This window comes from Pleurodeles waltl, chromosome 9 (assembly GCF_031143425.1).
Source record: "Pleurodeles waltl isolate 20211129_DDA chromosome 9, aPleWal1.hap1.20221129, whole genome shotgun sequence".
NCBI classification, from domain to species: Eukaryota; Metazoa; Chordata; class Amphibia; order Caudata; family Salamandridae; genus Pleurodeles; species Pleurodeles waltl.
In genome coordinates, this window is record NC_090448.1 from 228,668,171 (window position 1) to 228,686,131 (window position 17,961).

Here is a 17,961-nt window from a genome sequence, read left to right on the forward strand (position 1 = left end):
TTTTTGCTACTGGAGAGGACATTCACAACACTTTGGTTGTTTCAATAATGTATCCTGGAGAGGGGGACAAAAATTCCACAGATGCAATGTCGCCTGAACACGGCTTACCTGTTCCTGGAATTTGGCTCAATAGATGGAGGATGTTCTCGTGGTTCAGTAAACCAAAATGGCCTCTCAATTTGTACTATGGGTACATTGTGATTACCTGGCTATTAATTGTATCTTGGGACGGAGCCTCAGAGATGGTGGAGCTGAGCCGGCCTACTTGAGCCTGGTTATTAGTTGCATCTAAAGACGAAGCCTGAGATCTTACGGCTTTGTTTCGACTGTCGTAGGTCGGATGTTGCTCCAATCCAGGACATGGTGAGTAGTTACCCTGTTGCCCTTGGGGCCTTATTGTAATAGCTGTCAAGTTTTGTTTGGTGCCTTCCTGATGGCGCTGCTGTGACCTCAACACGATTTTTGGTACAGCTATTTAGTTTGATGGATTACTCTGGCGGAACGGCATCTGTAACTGCTCTTGCTTTTTTGTTTCACAGCTTACTGCATAGTAATTCAGGCGTTCTGATGTTAGTTGTTAAACAAGATCTTACCCTATTGAAATTATGTCTGCTGATGGAGGATCCCTCAAAGTTTGTTTCTGTTTGTAATTCCAGTCGATTGCCTGTACAAAAGGGGCCTTCTCCTTCAACTTCGTCTACCAGAGGGCCTTAGAGAGTCAGAGCTTCCTATCTGAGTTGGAGTCTGATGAACTAGACCAAGACAACGTTGTGTGATTGCTCCTCTGCAGAAATGTTTCTGAGTAAGTTTGGATTACAGTTTGAATTGGTGAAGAAGGAATAATTATTTATATTTACAGCAAGATTGGCCTTCTTCTTTCGTGTCTTATGACATTTTTTCTTATGACAACCTTCAGTCATCAAAAAAGGAGCTGATTGAAGGTCTTGGCTCTCCTCCGTGGTGTTACGTATAGGACCAGGAATGGGGCCTTCGGCAGATGGGTGATCTGTTAGTGCTACCCAGATGTTCTTCCCCAAGGCTGTGATGCTTGCAGGAGCTTGAGGTGCCGAAAAGATGATGATTTGGAGGCCATTGACTGTACACTATGTGGTCTCAGGTGCCAGTTGCAGCTTGGAAGGCCAAAGTTGTATTTTATTTAAATGACATGGCAGGTCATCCAGGCTGCAGAGCCTTCTTGCGATGATTAAGAATGCTGCCAAGGGCTCTGGGTAATGATTCCATTTTATTCAAAATTGGGGAGCAAGTACATATAGGACGTATAGTTACTGCTGTTTTTTTTTAGCTTTGTCTATGAAGCTGTTTAGGTTCATTATCTTTCTGTTGATCCAAGAAATGAAAACTGCCATGATGTTTAACAGTGTGATATAAGTGTCAATTTTTACGGACTGATAATTAAGGGCCTCGACGGTGGACTGCAGAGTTTGTAGAAGGGCTGCCCAAACATCTGCAGACTTAGTCGCTTTCTGGACAGTACTACCTGGGCCCAGTCCTTCATTCTTGGTTTCACTGAGATTAGAGCGAACCAGCTGGGTACCGCCATATGAGGTGAATACTTCCCATTCAACTGGAGTAAGAGAAGGTGTAATATGACTTGATGATGTGATAGAGGACACTGAATTTGTTGAAGTTGCAGAGTGGGAGCTGCTAGTTGTGGTCCTGAAAGTTTTCGTTTTATTATGCTTGTCTAATGGAGAGACTATTTTGCTGTAATTTTCTGTGTCAGAGCTCATTGAAGAGCAGTTTTTGGGCTGGAAAATCATTGTTGATTCATTTCACATTCCAGTGCTTTGGCAATGAAGGAGAGGTTTTCACAGCCAGACAGATGCTTTGAGATGTCTTTGTTAACAACACTCAACGACAGTGAGTGCTGGATGACCTAGATCATGGTGAGTTTTGAGACACAGAGGTGTTTTTTCTAACCCTAAGGGGTCTGGGCTAGAGATGGTGATTGTGTGCATGATTTTGTGATCATTTGTCATAGTTATATTGGTTGTCTGATGATCTCCATTTCCGTTGGTTAAATTGCTGAGTACAGGTTGTAGAGTAAGGTCTGTCAGACTGATCTAGTATGTCTTGTGAGAGACCATGTGGGGCAATTTATTTCATAGTAGTGGGATCCAAGGAAGATGAAAGACCTGGAATGTTTACATTAGATGTGAAGATGGCTGCTGCTTGGTCTTTGATATAGAAAAATGTGGTGTGATTTTTGGACTGATGTTTTTTGATGAATATACCATTTTGTTGAAAGGAGATGCCCTCCTTGCTAGGATGAATCAAAGGCATTTGAGACGAGGGCTTAGTGCTGTCTGTATTGGGCCTTGAGTAGACAGCAAGACCAGCAATAACTGGCTTGTTTTTTACTGCATCACAAGCGCGGGCATGCTTCCTTTTCGGTCATGACACTGGGAGGGAATCTCTATTTCTCCCAAATCTCATGTTGTATTTGAGGACTTGATGAGCTGTGATCTACTTGTTTGTGTGAGCGGCCACGTGAGGAGAACACAAGGAGGAGGCTTTAGCTGAGAGTGAGATGATACTAAACAGGTGCTGAGACCAGGGTAAAAAAAACTGGTGTGACCAGAGGAGGGAGTAGGTCAAGAGCAAAGAGCTATGCAGGTAGGTGCAGATGATTGTCAATGAGCATTGTAGCAGTGCAGAAAGGTTGGAGGAGCTGGTTAAGAAGAGGAGCTGGTTAAGAAGTGGAGCAGGTAAGTATTTTGTGCTAGAAGGCACAAGCTGCACTGGTCTAATATCGGCCACATCTACGCCCTCAGACAGAGTACTGCAGCCCTCTAGGGCTTTACCTTGATACTGCCCTTGTTCCCTGCCTCACTTCTCGTCTCTACTACTCTTCCGGCTCTGACCTCTCTGTACTAGCCTCATTGGCTATAGCTCCTACTCTTTTTCTGCTGCTGGTGCTAGGTGCTGAGAACTTCTCCACTGCTTCACAACCCACAGCCTCGGCCTCGCAGTGGCCACAAGCCAGTGATCCTAATTCACTGGTAGGCCAACTGGAGGTGGGCTATGGGCTGCAAGCAGGCAGGTTTCAGACACTGGGCCAGACAGACGGGCATGAGGTGAGGATAGCAAGTGGCAGCAGTGGGCCAAGTGGTCAACCACACCACCACTGGCTCAGCTCTCAGCCTTCTCATCTCCAGTGGCCCGCCATAGTTTACGGTGCAAAGTATAAGACCAAGCAGGTAGATTCCACAGGACCACAGAACACATGCACCTCACAATGACTTGCGTTCTCTGCCATACCCCCTCTGTCCGTCTCTCCCACCAGTTAAGGAGAAATCCAGGGGGTGGGCTTCTTCTATTTAGTAATAGCTTTTTCAGTTTTAGGGACATGGAGAGCCACTACCGTGCAAACCCAAAAATCAAATGATAAGATATGAGCTTCACTATTGGAAGTGGAGAGAAATTGGTAGCCTCTAAAGTAGCAACAGTGTTGCTAGAATTCACAGTTTTCCATTGCTGGATGAATCTGGTCTCCTTTGACTTGCCAAAAGGAACAAGAATAATTCACTGAGTAATATGATGGTCTGACCAGGTACATAGTATTTATAAATCTGAAATAAGCAGTTTAAAATACTGAAGCTTTGTTTGAAAGACCATCACTTTGGTGTTTGTTGCGTTTTTAATAATGGCACAACCAATATGGTAGTTTCTGGAAATCAGAATGGATCCATTTGCATTCTGTAGATCCATTCGAAAGTTAGAATCTGTATATCTTTTGGGAAAGATTGTCTTCCTCTCTGCCCTCATCATCATCTGCATTTCCCAGACTTGCACAGCATCATAATCAGAAATAAATGAGTTGTTAAACCTTTGAGTTGTTTGCACTGTCATTGTCTGCCTTTGAGAAAGAATTTCTCTGAGGTAAAACTCAGATATCTTCCTCTCATATATTAACAAGGCTGCTGTCTTTTCTGACAAATAAAATGTAATTGGTTCTAATGCTGGAAACAGTGTAGCAGGCATCAGCTTTGGCACTTCTGAACAGACATCAATAAAAGTCACTTTCTTTGAGACTTACTCAACTTCATCTGTGGTTTTGGAACTGACTTTGATAATGTCAATCCAGTTTTAGGGACTGGGAAAGAAACTGCCAGCACCACACCACATTTTGTTGGAACCAAGGAATCTGCTACCACCTGGGGTGCCAGTAGATGCACCAGAGTATGGCAGGTTAAAAATATTTCAGATAGCCTGTCAACTCTGCCATAGCTCCTTTGTTGAAAAGTACACATGTGAAACAGGAATAATGTGAAAAAGAGGAGGACATGTGCTTTTTCGATTTTCTGGGTTTCATATCAAGATCCTGACAAAGAATGGTGCTGTTAAGCTTATTGTTGTTGCCAAAGCACAGTTCTTATGGCATCCACACCAACACTGTGTTTCCCATGACTAGGACGGTGACTTAGGTTTGGATTTTCCTCAAAAGAGGCAACCAGCCATTTTATCTCTCTTTCTCTAAGGATTCATCTAGGCAAAGAGATTATGGACCAATGCATCCTGAGAATGAAGAGCTGCATTTAACAATTTAGTGACTGCCTCACCAGAAGTACTCTTTGAGTATCATTTTTAGGTTTTACTGTTATAATTGGAATAAATCTGATGTCTGGTGAATACTGCAATTAAATCATTTTCATGGAGATTTAAAGTCGTGATGTGCTCCAAAGCAACCAATTAAAAGAGGTTAATTTGAGTTCAGCCATTGGGAGATATGGCTTCAAACTTTTACTACACAGTTCATTTGCAATTTAAAATTCAGTGTCTTAAAATTTAATTCTAAGACGTTAAATAACAAAATCAAATGAAGTGATCTGTTATAAAGCACTAAGGTCTGATTTACAATTTGGTGGATAAAGTAAAAGCAGTTAGCATGGGGGAGAACTTTACACCTGCCACACTGTTTTTACGCCTTCCACCAAACTGGGATTTCACCGCTCACTCAGCAGTGAACTCTAAGGATTTGTACAAACCATAAAAGTGGTTCATATAAAGTCACTGAAAAGCTTGGTGTGTGTATGCCAAAAGTTATGTTTGTATTTCACAAATGTAAAACTAACAGTTGCCATGCCATGGGAGTTTTTCCTCATTCCCTCATGGTGTGTGGGTCATTTTTTATTATTTGTTCCTCACCCCAGTTTTTGTGGCTGCCATGACCCACCCTCATAAAGTCCCATGAGTTTGGGGAACTGGGGCTGTGGATCTGATCGCTTGATGCTGGTGCCCTTGCTGCAGTAACCTGGCAAACAGTGATGAACCACTCTGAGGAACAGAGGAAATGTTTTCCTCGCTGGAAATGTTTGAAGAGGAACAATGAGTTAAGCAGAGACTGGTGTCCGCCCCTCCCTCAGTATGCTCTCTGGGGTTCCATTGTGCCTTCCTGGCAGGCACGAGGAGGAAGAGTGGTCACAGTTCTGCATCAATGACCTGCATGATAAGATTAAGAGGGGTAGTACTCAAGACAGCCAAACAGTACTCTCCTGATATCCTTTTTACACAGGATCCTCTCTTGGTTGGCTCAAAACCCCCTTTCCTTGGGAAAAAGGGGTCATCAACATTCTTCATGAGGCCTTCACTGGAGGTTCCAGGTTGTCATAATGCTATGGAGGGTCTCCCCCCTACACAGACCCACTATGGAGAGGAACACGACTGAGCACTATTCCTTTGACCCACCTTAACGTATCCTCTACAGTGTCCGCTACCTTCATTATAACATTATCCCAAGACATACTTAAAGCCCCACTCTGATTCCTCACCACAGCAGGGGATTTCAATGGGGACATGGATTGGGAGAGGGACAGACAATCCGCAAGCCATAAATTCGAACTGGACGTACCCCTCTCTAAGACTTTGCCAGCTCCATGGGTCTAGTAGATACATGGAGGTTGCTTCACCCTTCTGATGAGGGAGGCACTTTCTTCTTAAGGGCCCATAAAATCTTCTCCAGATTAGACTATGGCTTTCTCCCTATTGTGGATTTGTACGTTATCATGTGAGCAGAGATGCTTGTATGAGGCATCTCAAGCCATGCACCAGTTCTGCCCTCTCTGAGTCAACAGCAGGCCTGAGGGTGAGGCGTGTGGTGGCTCTCAGATGAAGGCTTCTAATTTCTTACATAAAAGACAAAATCATATCTCAAAATTAATGCTCGATATGTTGACCCTCAGGTCATGGTGCGGGAAGTCTTTAAGCTTATACTCAGGAGAAGGCCATGGGTTTTATATCTCATCCTAAAAAATTAATATAGAGACAGCCACTCTTTTTGAGGTCAAACTCTTGACATTCGAGTGTGCATGCATACAGAGGCTTGCATGAACCACACACCCTTTTCACCTTGGAAATGACACAACTTTCACTAAGTATCATTTAACAGAAGAAGCAAATCGGCGATAGTTTGCTTACATCTATACAGCAACGAACCCACAAAACACTTATATTGGTTGTACTGCAGGGACAACCTCACTCGACAAGTTCAAAAGATACACTTGGCATGTGGCGCGATCACAGTACACTCTCACAGGGTAACTGAAAATGTTGCCTCATCCTACACACACTTCTACAGTCAATGTGATTCTCTGAGCTAAGAAGAACTGAAATCCTTCTTAGAGACTGTCTCTTTATCCTCTTTCACGTTAGAAGAATCTGAATGCCAAGACCAAGTATAACTACTGAAGTGAGTGAAGTAATCTCTCATCTTGCCTTGGCCAAGGTACAGGGACCTATTGGCTTTGCAGTAGAACTGTTCAAATGGCTTGTTTCTAGCATAACGCCATCTCTGTGTGGTATGCTCATTAATGCAGCTTAGGATCAGATTCTCCTATCAGATCTAAAGTATGGAGTCAATACAGTCCTATTAAAGTCAAGCAAACATGTAAAGCAATGCATCTTCTACATCCCCATATGCTCTGTTAGTTTCATTCATGCAAGTGTGTTTGTTTCCACTTGCAGATCAGTTAAATTATGAAAAGTGCATTCAATGTGTAAAATACAACAGGGAACATTAATTATGTGCATTAGTATATTATGTTAATTATCAAACAATTAGAAATCATCAAAAGGTAAACACCAGTGCAGATGGTGTTGTGCTCATAAAGGGACAAACCAAATACATGATGAAAGCAAAGATAACAAAAATCTATGTTTTTTAGGACGACCCAAATTACATAATATTAGATACCTCCATAATACCATGACCTGGTCCCTCGCCTGTCAAGACTATTGTCATTGGTAATGGACAACTGGACTACCTCTTTGCTGTCCTAATTGGGATAGGGTTTGGCCCGTCTATTCATTTCAATGTCTGCCTCCCTCACACCAAACCAACTGCAAGGGTATAGATGATGGCATTCTGTTCTTCCTTTTCCCGTTCAACGAGGTACTAGGCGAGGGTGCCTTCTCTCTGCACTGCTTTTTGTTCTGGTCATTGAGTCAATGCCTCAGTCCTTATAAGTAGAGTACTTGATTCAGGGATTTAGATGCGGAGAAGCAGTGGAGGACTTTGTGTCCCTATATGTGGAATGTCTGATTGTGTACCTAGGCAGAACCCGGTTTTCCATCCCTATATGTGATGGAATTGATGGAACATTTTGGGAGGACTTTGAGCCTGTGGGTCAATTGGGGAAAATCTATATATGCTAGATATGTGCCACAGCAGACAAGGTGCTGCGGGTCCAAATGATAAAATTGGAACTGTACGGCTTCACATGATTGCAGGATATGCATAATTTACTCAGTACCCCTCAAATGGTTTGGAATATTGCTCTACTGGTTGAGTTGCTAGAAAGAGACTTGTACCATTGGGCTTTACACCCTCTAACATTAATAGGTAAAGTTGCAATTGTGAAACTGATACCATTGCCAATACTACTTTACACCTTTTAAAACTATTCCCACTGGGTTCCTCCTGCATTCTTCCATAAAGGAAATGCATAGTTTCAAGGCTTCATGTGACAGGGAGGCATGCTGAGAGTTTTGGTGACCAAGTGTTATATGCGCCCATAGTACAGTGCACGAGGGACGCTTGATATAGTGTTGTACTACTACACATCCAACCATTTAGTGAATAACGCCTGGCTTTTTGGCCCCATGAATAGGCTGGCTTATTGTACTAAGAGGTCACTCGGGGGCAAAGCCTTGCCACTGACCATTCTGTATGGGATCAAGCTTCCTATAAATGTCCCTACTGCCTCTGAACTAATAGTTTGCATTTGGATAGACCCATTGCGAGTGATCAGACGGGAGGGTAGACTGACTGGGGAGACACCCTTATGGCTTGAGTTGCACCTGCCCTGGGTGGCTTCTCTTCAGGGGTTCTCGGACTAGAATCTTATCTGCATCTCACAACTGATGGGTGTTGTGTCCAGGTGTGCCTGCTCTCCTTTTAAAACCTATAGACAAGCAGTGCTCTTCACAAAACACAATTTTTCTGCTATCTCGAACTGCATCATGCCATTTCACCCTACCAAAAAGACGCTGCGGATTTCAGTCCTGATGAGACCACAATGGGAAAATGAAAGACAAAGAAATAGTCCACATCCTCAAATCCCTTGTGATTAATGCTCCAGACAATATTGCATCATTGTGAGAATCTTGAGTGGTAGACTTGGGAGACCCAGCAAGGACAGGAGTGATACCATTATGACACGGCGGGTGGTGACAATCTTGACTCCTTTTCGACTTATTCAGCTAAAATACTGTACATATTATACTACACAAGGGAATTCCTTAAGTGCCAAGGGGACTCTGCTAGATTATTTTTTTGTCTGTGTCAGTTACCCAAGTAGGGGGTGATGGAAATGTCCTAGGCTGCCTAATACTAATAACCCAATGCCAACCCTACTCTACATATCCAAGGATACTGATGCCACCTTACATTTGAAAATCTTGCTCCATTTGGGTCTGGTTAAGGCCAAACGAAACACTGCACAACACTGGAATGGTGTTACTTCCCCTTTCATATGCATGATGATGCAAGGCATGGATAAATGTTTGTTTCTTGAAAAAGTAATCTATCGGGCCCACGGCTATCCATGCAAGCATGAAAAGATATGGGACTCTTGCAGGGACACTTTCAACTGGCCTGAGAAATTGATGAATAAACATTGGGGATTAATGAGAACTAAGTAATAGTCCCCCCTATGAAGATTATGCAAGGGGTGATATGTTCTATTCCTTATTTGCAACCATGCATCTATCATGTTCATACAACCTGAATTGTCTGGCGTAGTGCATTTGAAAAAGCAACCAACATGTGAGCAAGATGGAGCCATTTTGCTCACATTTGAAAAGTGAGTGAACTTGGCACCTGTACCAGAGAGGCAAGGGTTAAAATCTATGGGCCTGATTACAACTTTGGAGGAGGTGTTAATCCGTCCCAAAAGTGACGGTAAAGTGACGGATATACCACCAGCCGTATTACGAGTCCATTATATCCAATGGAACTCGTAATACGGCTGGTGGTATATCCGTCACATTGGGGACAGATTAACACCTCCTCCAAAGTTGTAATCAGGCCCTAAGGGTGAGAATAGCAAGGAATATATTATTACCGCAAGGCTATCCAAACGCTCCAGGAAGTTATTCTGATCAATCATTTGAGCTTTACGGAATATGTCCTCGTCTTCCAAATGTTGTTCTTGAACAGTTTCTATTGTGGATAGGATTTTGTTTGGCCAACCAATAGCAGCCCACCTAGAAAATAAAAAATAGAAAGCAGCCATTAAAATGAAAGAATTGCATTGCAAAGGTCCTAAAGCATATTAGGGTGGACAGGATTATTTGACAATTCAACCAATGATAATGTAATGTGTAGAGGCTGGGATAAAGAAGACTGAAATATTGGTGTTGATTGCATGGAACTTATATGAGCTGTGGAAAAAGGATATGCTTAAAGCATACCTGCAGTCAAAAACCTTGAGCAAGTTGCATACCTGCGCTACTAATGATCCTACTCAAAAAGTCAGGAAAGCTGTGAATGAAACATAAAACCCAGGCATGAAAACAGTTAAACTCAAATAGTAGTACTAAGCTATATTAATAATAACACAAGACTAAGGTGGTCATTATGACTTTGGCGGTCCTGCCCCGCCACGCCGGTGGTGCCGGTCAGACCGCAGCCAGCGTAGCAGGCAGGACCATCAAATTACGACAGCAGCACTAAACTGGCTGCATCACAGCCAGTTCACTGCCTGTACTGCCAGGGAGGTGCGACCGCCTGGTCAAAGGTTCACCACCATGGACCCGGCGGTCAACCTAACACCGCCCGTGGTATTATGAGTATCCGTCTCACCAGGGATTCCGTGGCAGGAACCCTACTGGCAACAGGAATACAGATTCCTGTTGCCAAAACAGGACTCTCTAACCCCCCTCCATGTAGGAGGCCCCTCCTAACCCCATCAGAAGCCCCGAAGCAACGAAGCCCCCTGATCCTCGTACTTACCCCCTCGATCCATGCACGCACACACCACACTTACATACCTACACACATCCACGCTCACTCATTCACACACATATACAAACACAGCCACACACAGCCACGACACCCCCACACACCCGCATACAGGCATTCACACAAGCACACAGACACTTGCACACAAATGCACACAAACACACACAACACTCCCCCGCCCCCCTCCCCTATCGGACAATCAACTTATCTGGTGGTCACAGTGGTCGTCTGGAAGGGAATGTGGTACATGGCACTTGCTCCGCCGCCAGCGCCACGCCAACACAACACCGTCACGCCGTTTACAATGTTGTAATACGGCGGGCAGTGTTGTGGTGACGTGGCGGTGGCTGTGGCGGCGGGGGAAGCGCCACTAGACCATCGACCGCCAGTATGGCTGCTGGCGGCTTTCCTGCCAAATAGTGGTGGAGAGCAGCCAGCAGTCATAATATGGTGGTCTTCAGACCACCAACACTGGCGGTCATATGGCAACGGTGACTTCAGGTCTATGGAATAGACCGCCGCAGTCATAATGAGGGCCTAAATCTCTCTAACATCACACAACATAATATGGCCATAAGCATATCTACATACCACACGTCACTGCTATACACCTCTCCAGCAGCCTTGACAAATTTCCCAGGTCAGTAAATAACTATTTGCTCCAGTCAAGGGTTTTCTATGAATTCTGGAATGTGTAGTCTTGTTTAACCTATAATAATTATAGGACTACAAATCCCAGAATGCAAAGAAAAAAAATAAAAACTGGAGTAGGTAGTCATGCATGGACCTGATACACTTTATTCCAGAGTCTACCATTGCACCATATCACATCACACCCCTCAAATCACAACATACAGCTCCATACTATGCCACAACAAAACAGAAGCCTGCACAACACCACACCCTGCTGTAGCATACTGAATTTCATAGCCTACAATACCACATTAAACTTCAAAGCCCCTCATCTGTTCACACCACATTGTACCAAAACATCAATTACCAATCCACAGCATATAAACCTCACTTCATCTTCTACCATCATATCACTGCATAATACTAAATCACCCTTTGGTGTCCTGCAGCATTACTACAGAATACATTCTCACGCGTGCCCCCATTATTATACCTTTATCCACAGGCCCTCCTCAAAAGGTTCCTGAAAATCATGTGGCTAGTGGTCACATAACCTTTGCCTTGCTTCTTCACTTGGATAACTTTTGGGTAGCTACTAAGGATGTTCTCTGGAGTCTCCTATGACACCACACCATATAATTCTCAGGATACTAAACAGTTCTCTACAGAACTAAAGTAACTGCACACTTTTCCAAAACCCTCAACAGCGCACTCCACATTGACACAAGAGGACTCCAAGCCAAACCAAACCACTACACATCACAATACACCGCAGCATGTTGAACCTCACAAAAAGCAACACCCCATAACACCTTAACACAGCAAGCTATTTGCCAATACCACAATATAGCACCTAGCTCACATTCTAACATATTTCATTAATCCAAACCGCAACTTTAGAGACCATTAAACACCACTTGCAAGAACACCATGCAATGTCACACCACATCTCACTACACCTTCCCACACAAATGAAGATGAAACTATTAGGATGATGCAGCTTCTTTCCCCCTAGACTTTGGATATAGTCCAAAGAACAAGGAAAATGCTGAAAAAGTGTAGGCAAATGTTTTGTTCCAAGTCATCACAAAATACATCTTCCCTCATTCCAGGCAGCTGATGCATATTGGCAAAGAAGAAGCATTTCTTGTTGAAGAGGACAAAAGTGGACATGTCCGGCTAGTCATTACTAGACCCTGGTAAATATTTAACTCAGATATTTTATTTTGAATTGCAGATATCCACAAAACACTGCACCTCTTTTGATACAATTTGTTAGGATGTTCCTACTTGCTTGCTTAGCTAAAACATGGGCATAGTGTTGTCCTTTTGGGCAAGAACTGATGAATGATGTATCCTAAGAAGGATGGAGGAAAGGCCTCTACGTATTGCCCCGAGTTCCAACACACTGATATGTAGGTGTGCATTGAGTCCTGGCAGTGTGCTCCCCACCCCTCCAAGGAAGCACCCCTTGTCCACAGCAACTGAATGCCTGGGGTATGACAGACCTGCACTGATATTGTTCCTGTTGGTCCTCCATGCAAGAGATGATTTGACATAATCTGTCATGATTACTATGTCCTAGAAGGAGCCTTCAGTTTGCTTCCATTGTGGATCCATTCTTTTCTCCATAGGTCTCACATGAAGGCAGCAGTTGAATATCAGTGGTATGCATGAGAACATAATTCGTAATAGGGACTTTTAAGTGTGTATAGATGTTTGTATTGCACCAGAAAGATTTGGTACAGCTTTGCAGACAATCTATGATAGAAATGCCTTTTCCAATCTAGCATTGAGACTGTCTATTAGAAAATATGTCTTGGAAGTTGGAAATAGTAAAGATGAACAAGTTACTTACTTTCGGTAACACGTTAACTGGTAGAAGCTCCACCTAGCCACAGAGTCCTTACCGTAGGATATTCCCTAGGCATCAGACTGGATCCGGACATTTTTGAGCAATCCCCTTTCTTGCCAGTAGATGGCATCACTAATCTCTGTGAGGTGTCATTTGGGTCGCCTGCATCAGAAGTGATGTGCACGGTGCCCATGTAAAAGCCACCCCTGCGTGCCGACCTCAGTTCTTGACCGTTTCCCACACCAGAAGCAAGAAGTCAAGCTGAGGTTCGAATGACTACTGTGCCAAAAGTGAAGTCCTAAAGCATCTCTTTATGTGAGAAGACAGTCTGTCAGACTGGGAGGAAAGGAGGGTCAGTAAGGAATCTGTGGCTAGATAGAGTTTCTACAAGATAAGCTGTTACCAAAGGTAAGTAACTTGTTTATCCTTACCTTAAAGTACACACCACAGCAATCTCTCCTCGGAGGTGGGTCTGCAGACTTTTTTAAACTAAGAATCCCTTGAGGATTGCATGAGCAAAATGCCCATCCCACCGGACTTGACTGTCAGGGCAGTAGTGTTTAGTGAAAATGTGCAGAGTTGCCCAAGTAGCAGCCTCACAGATGTCCAGGATTGGGACCCTTCTAGCTACGCAGTGATAGCAGCTTTAGGTCTGGTGGAATGAGCTCTTAAGCCCTCAGGAGTCTGTTTCTTGGCCACTGCATAGCAGATCTTAATGCAGAAAATGATCCATCAAGAGATGATTCTCTTCAGATTCACCTTCCCTTTCTTTGAAGCAGTGTAACAAAACTTGAGGGTGCCCCGCTGCAAAGGGCACAGAGGGCACCACCCCTGACCCAGTCAGGGGCCCGCCTCCCATGCACAGTGCTGGTCAGTGCGTGATCAGCGTACTGGACTAAGGAGCCCCCTATCTTGAGAACTCTGGACAGGAGTGGTACTGGTGTAAAGCTGCATAGGAGTTCTGAGCTCCACTCAAGACGAAATGCATCTCCGAGTGAGAGCTGCCTTGGAAACAAAAGCATGCAGAAAAGCTGACATTGTGCATTCTTGGTGGGGGAAAATAGATCTATCTAGGGTTCTCCCTACTCGTGCCCAGATGGAGACGCTGCTTGTGATCTGCTAGGTGCTGTTGGCTGAGTTCATCTGCTATGGTGATTAGATAGCCTGCCAGATGTTGAACCACCTGGGAAATGTCCTGATGATCCAGCCATGTCCAGAGATAGAGGGCATCTTGACATAGGGTCCGTGACTCCACCTCGCCCTGCTTGTTGCAATACCACATGGTGGTGGTATTGCCCGTGAAAATCTGAACTAGACTTCCCTAGATGGAAGGCAGAAAGGCTTTTAATGCCAGTCAGATCAATCTCAGTTCCAGGACATTGCTCTGGAGCAAGGACTCCGCCCAAGATCATAGGCCTCTGATCTTCACCTCTCTCAGGTGACTGCCCCAACCCAGAAGTGATGCATTTGTCACCACGGGGAGCTCTGGCTGGGGAAGAGAGAGAGGTCCGTGGTCTGTCAGTCACCACTGCAGGTTTTATGAAGTTCCCTTCAATATCTGGATCAGGTTGGGGAAGATTTCTCTGATGCTGTGCCCACTGGGTCTTCAAGTCCCAATTCAGAGCCTGCATAAGCAAATGGGCATGATTTGCCAATAGGATGCAGGAGGCGATGAGGCCCAGCCATCTCAGAGTAAGTTTCACCAAAATCCAGGATAGAGGCTGAAACATCAGTATCATAGCCCAAAAAACTTAGACTTGCTGTTCCAGACGATAATCCTGCAACTGCACTGTATCCAGAACATCTCCAATGAAAGGGAGACTCTGAAAGGGAGTCAGGTGTGACTTTGGTAAGTTGATCGTGAACCACAGCAAATGCAGGAGGTCTACTGTAGTCAGGAAGTGGAAGAAGACTGTCTGGGGTGAGCCCACCTTCAACAGCCAGTCACTGTGGTAGGGGAAGACTGAAACCCCTGACTGCTGCAGATCTTCTGCAACCACCACCATCACTTTGGTGAACACCCAGTGGGCACTGGTACAGCTAAAAGGGAGCACTGCAAACTGAAAATAATGCTTCTGGCCCACTGTGAACCGTAAGTAGCATTTGTAGGACAGGAATGTGGAAATAGGCTTCCTGCAAGTCCAACACTATCACCCAGTCTCCAGGGTCGCAGGCAGATAAGACCTAGGCCAGGGTGAGCATCTTGAATTTTTCCTTTCTGAAGAAGTGATTGAGAAGTTGCAGATATAATATAGGATAAAGGTCTCCATCCTACTGGGGCACCAGAAAGTAGAACAAATAGTACCCACGACCTACTTCTGACAATGACACCCTCTCAATGGCTCCTTTGGCCAGAAGACCCAGTAATTCCTGTTGAAGAGAAGAAGTTGGTCCTCTGTCAGCAGATCTGGGGATGGAGGAAGTGACAGCAGGGTTTATTGGAAGGGGAGAGCATAACCCTGGTGGACAATGGGAGCAATCATTTTTCTGTCATAATCTCCCCCCATCGGTGTCAGACTCTGCCGCCAATCTGGGGACCATTTTGGATTAAGGGGATACTAAAGAGACTTTAACTGTGCAGCCAGCTGCCGGAGAGGGGAGTGGATTGGACAGACCTCTGGCTTTGGGCCCCATGACGCTTGAGTGGACCACGTCTGGTGCCAGGAAAGGACTGAGCCTGCTGGCAGTGGTGGGTAGGGGTAATAGACACAGCTGATAGCCCCTACCATATCCACAGAAAGGGCATAGGGTGGACTTCAGCTGCTTTGCGGGCCACAGAAAGCCCCAACGGCCTGACAGTAGCTCTACTGTCCTTGAATCTCTCCAAGGCTGAATCTGCCTGGTCTCTAACAAGATGGGTATCATTGAATGGCATGTGCAAGGATTGGACATGCTCCAAAAAACAGTATTCCTCAACCAGGCATGATGTCAAAGTGCTACAGAAGAAGCAATGGCCCTGCCCAGTGGGTCAGGTGTATCCAACCTCCATCCAATTGTGAACTTTGCTGCCTCTTGTCTGTCAGCAATAGCTTGGAAGAGCATGACCTGAGCCTTATCTGGGCCCATAGGCAGCACTTGCACAACAGTTTCCCACCCATGCAGTATGGGAATAACCGTTGAATAAACATGCAGTGTTCAGAGTACACTGTGTCAGGCTAGTGGAAGAGAAAATATTCTTACCAAATGTATCCAGCCTCTTGAATTTCTTATCTGGTGGTATGGTAGGGAACACGTCAGGACTGATTCTGGAAGTTGAAGCCTGAACCTCCAGGCATTCAGGGGTTGGGTGACTGGAAAGGAAGGCTAGGTCCATGGAAGCAGGGCAATGGCGGTGAGCAATTGTCTTGTGTACAGGTGTGCCTGTGCAGGTTTTGCCCAGACCCCAAGCAGGACATCAGTAAGGGCTTCATTGAAGGATAGTAAGGGATGGGAATTACCCTGGTTAAAGCACCTCCATCAAGGCATTGGTCTTGACTAGAACCATGGGCAGCAGAAGGGTCAGGACCTCAGCCGTCCTCTGGACCACCATCACAAAGAGGCCTTTTCATCCATAGCTACTGTAGAAGGAAAGGGAGGTCAGTGTCTGGTGCGGTATCCAGGCCATTGGTGTCAGCCAGGTCCTTATACCAGATGTCATCGGCCACGGCCTCTGCTAAAGAGTTAGTATGGTAAAGAGATCTCCAAATCCCCTCCATTCGTGTTCCTGGGTGAGTCCTTCAGTGAAACAGGGCTCTGTCTCCAATTTAGGCCATGTGAGCCTGGCTGGCACCAGAAGCAACATAATGCCACTTCAGTCCGTAATCATGATGGGTTGGGCACAGCAGGTAGGCGCCCGGAGGCACTGGGAATGAAACCACTGTAATGGTCCCTGGAGGAGGTTGCAAAGTTGCGGCTGGGGCCGATCCAACAACAGATACTAAGAGGTCAACTTGTGCAGACAGTGAACCTGTCAGCTGATCTCCCGTTGATTATCCTCCCAAACCTGTGGGGCTCAAAGGTGCTCCAGAGGTGATAGACCTCCCAGATATGAGGTTCATGGCCTCAAAAATCTCTCAGAGTTGCGTAGGGATTGCTCTGGCTCCAGGAAATTTGGGGATGCACAGAGCGGTCGCAGTTCCTGACACCAGCTGCATACGAACCACATGCAATCGGGTTTGAGATTTGTGGCGTCATTCCCTCACGTCATCCAAAGAATAGGAGGGACAGAGAGAGGTCAAAGAGAGCTTTGACTTCTTAAAATTCTTCTTATGGGACTTACCAGAAGACGTCCTGCAGTGCGAAGAGGACCACCCAAGCAGCTCAGTGAGAGTCCGAGACCTCTCACGAGAATGGCAAAGTGCAGATGTCAAGTTGATGCTCGCTGTAGCTCCGAGTTGGGTAAACCATAACTTCGCATTGTTGGGCATCGCTGGTGGAAAGGTCTTGGCTGGAATGTGCCCACTCACAATTGTAAAGAGCCCGACACTTCAGGATTTCTCTTTTTCTTGAAGAAGAGTGCACTTTGATTCCAGCTTAGGGTCCAGGACCTGGATAGACACCTCTTGGGGATGAGGGACTTACTCTAGCAGAGGACAGCACAGCTCAGACACATCTAGTTGTAGGTCTAGTTCAGCAGGCCAGCTGGAAAGTTGCATGGAGGCCTCTAGAACTGGTGTCCCTGCAGTTCAGAATGGGAGAGCACCAACTGACCCTTGGAGTCACTAAGGTAGCCTGGGATGAATGGAGTAGGTCCAGCCCTCCTTCTTAGAGATCAGGGCAGACTTCGAGCAGTAGGACAGTCCTTTGGGGGCATGTCAGGCCTCAAGCAACAGGGCAGTCTTCTGGGGAATAAGGCAGGCCTCGAGCAGCAAGATAGTCGTCTGGTGAACAAGGCAGGCTTTAAGCAACAGAGGTGTCCTCTGGGGAACAAGGCAGTCCTTGCTCTTCTAATGTTCTCTGGTCCCAGAGGGTACTCAAGAGTTGCTCTGAGGGTTCAATATTTATACCTAGT

The 17,961-nt window shown here is 45.3% G+C and overlaps 1 protein-coding gene across 1 annotated transcript in view; it reads right to left on the reverse strand.

Annotated features, from left to right (window-relative positions):
• Positions 1 to 17,961, reverse strand: part of DNAH1 (dynein axonemal heavy chain 1) — an 827,745-nt gene that overhangs the window by 562,766 nt on the left and 247,018 nt on the right. The window contains exon 17 of the mRNA XM_069206595.1: positions 9,585 to 9,726. Within this exon, the coding sequence (XP_069062696.1) occupies positions 9,585 to 9,726 (142 nt within the window). The remainder of the gene's footprint in view (positions 1 to 9,584; positions 9,727 to 17,961) is intronic.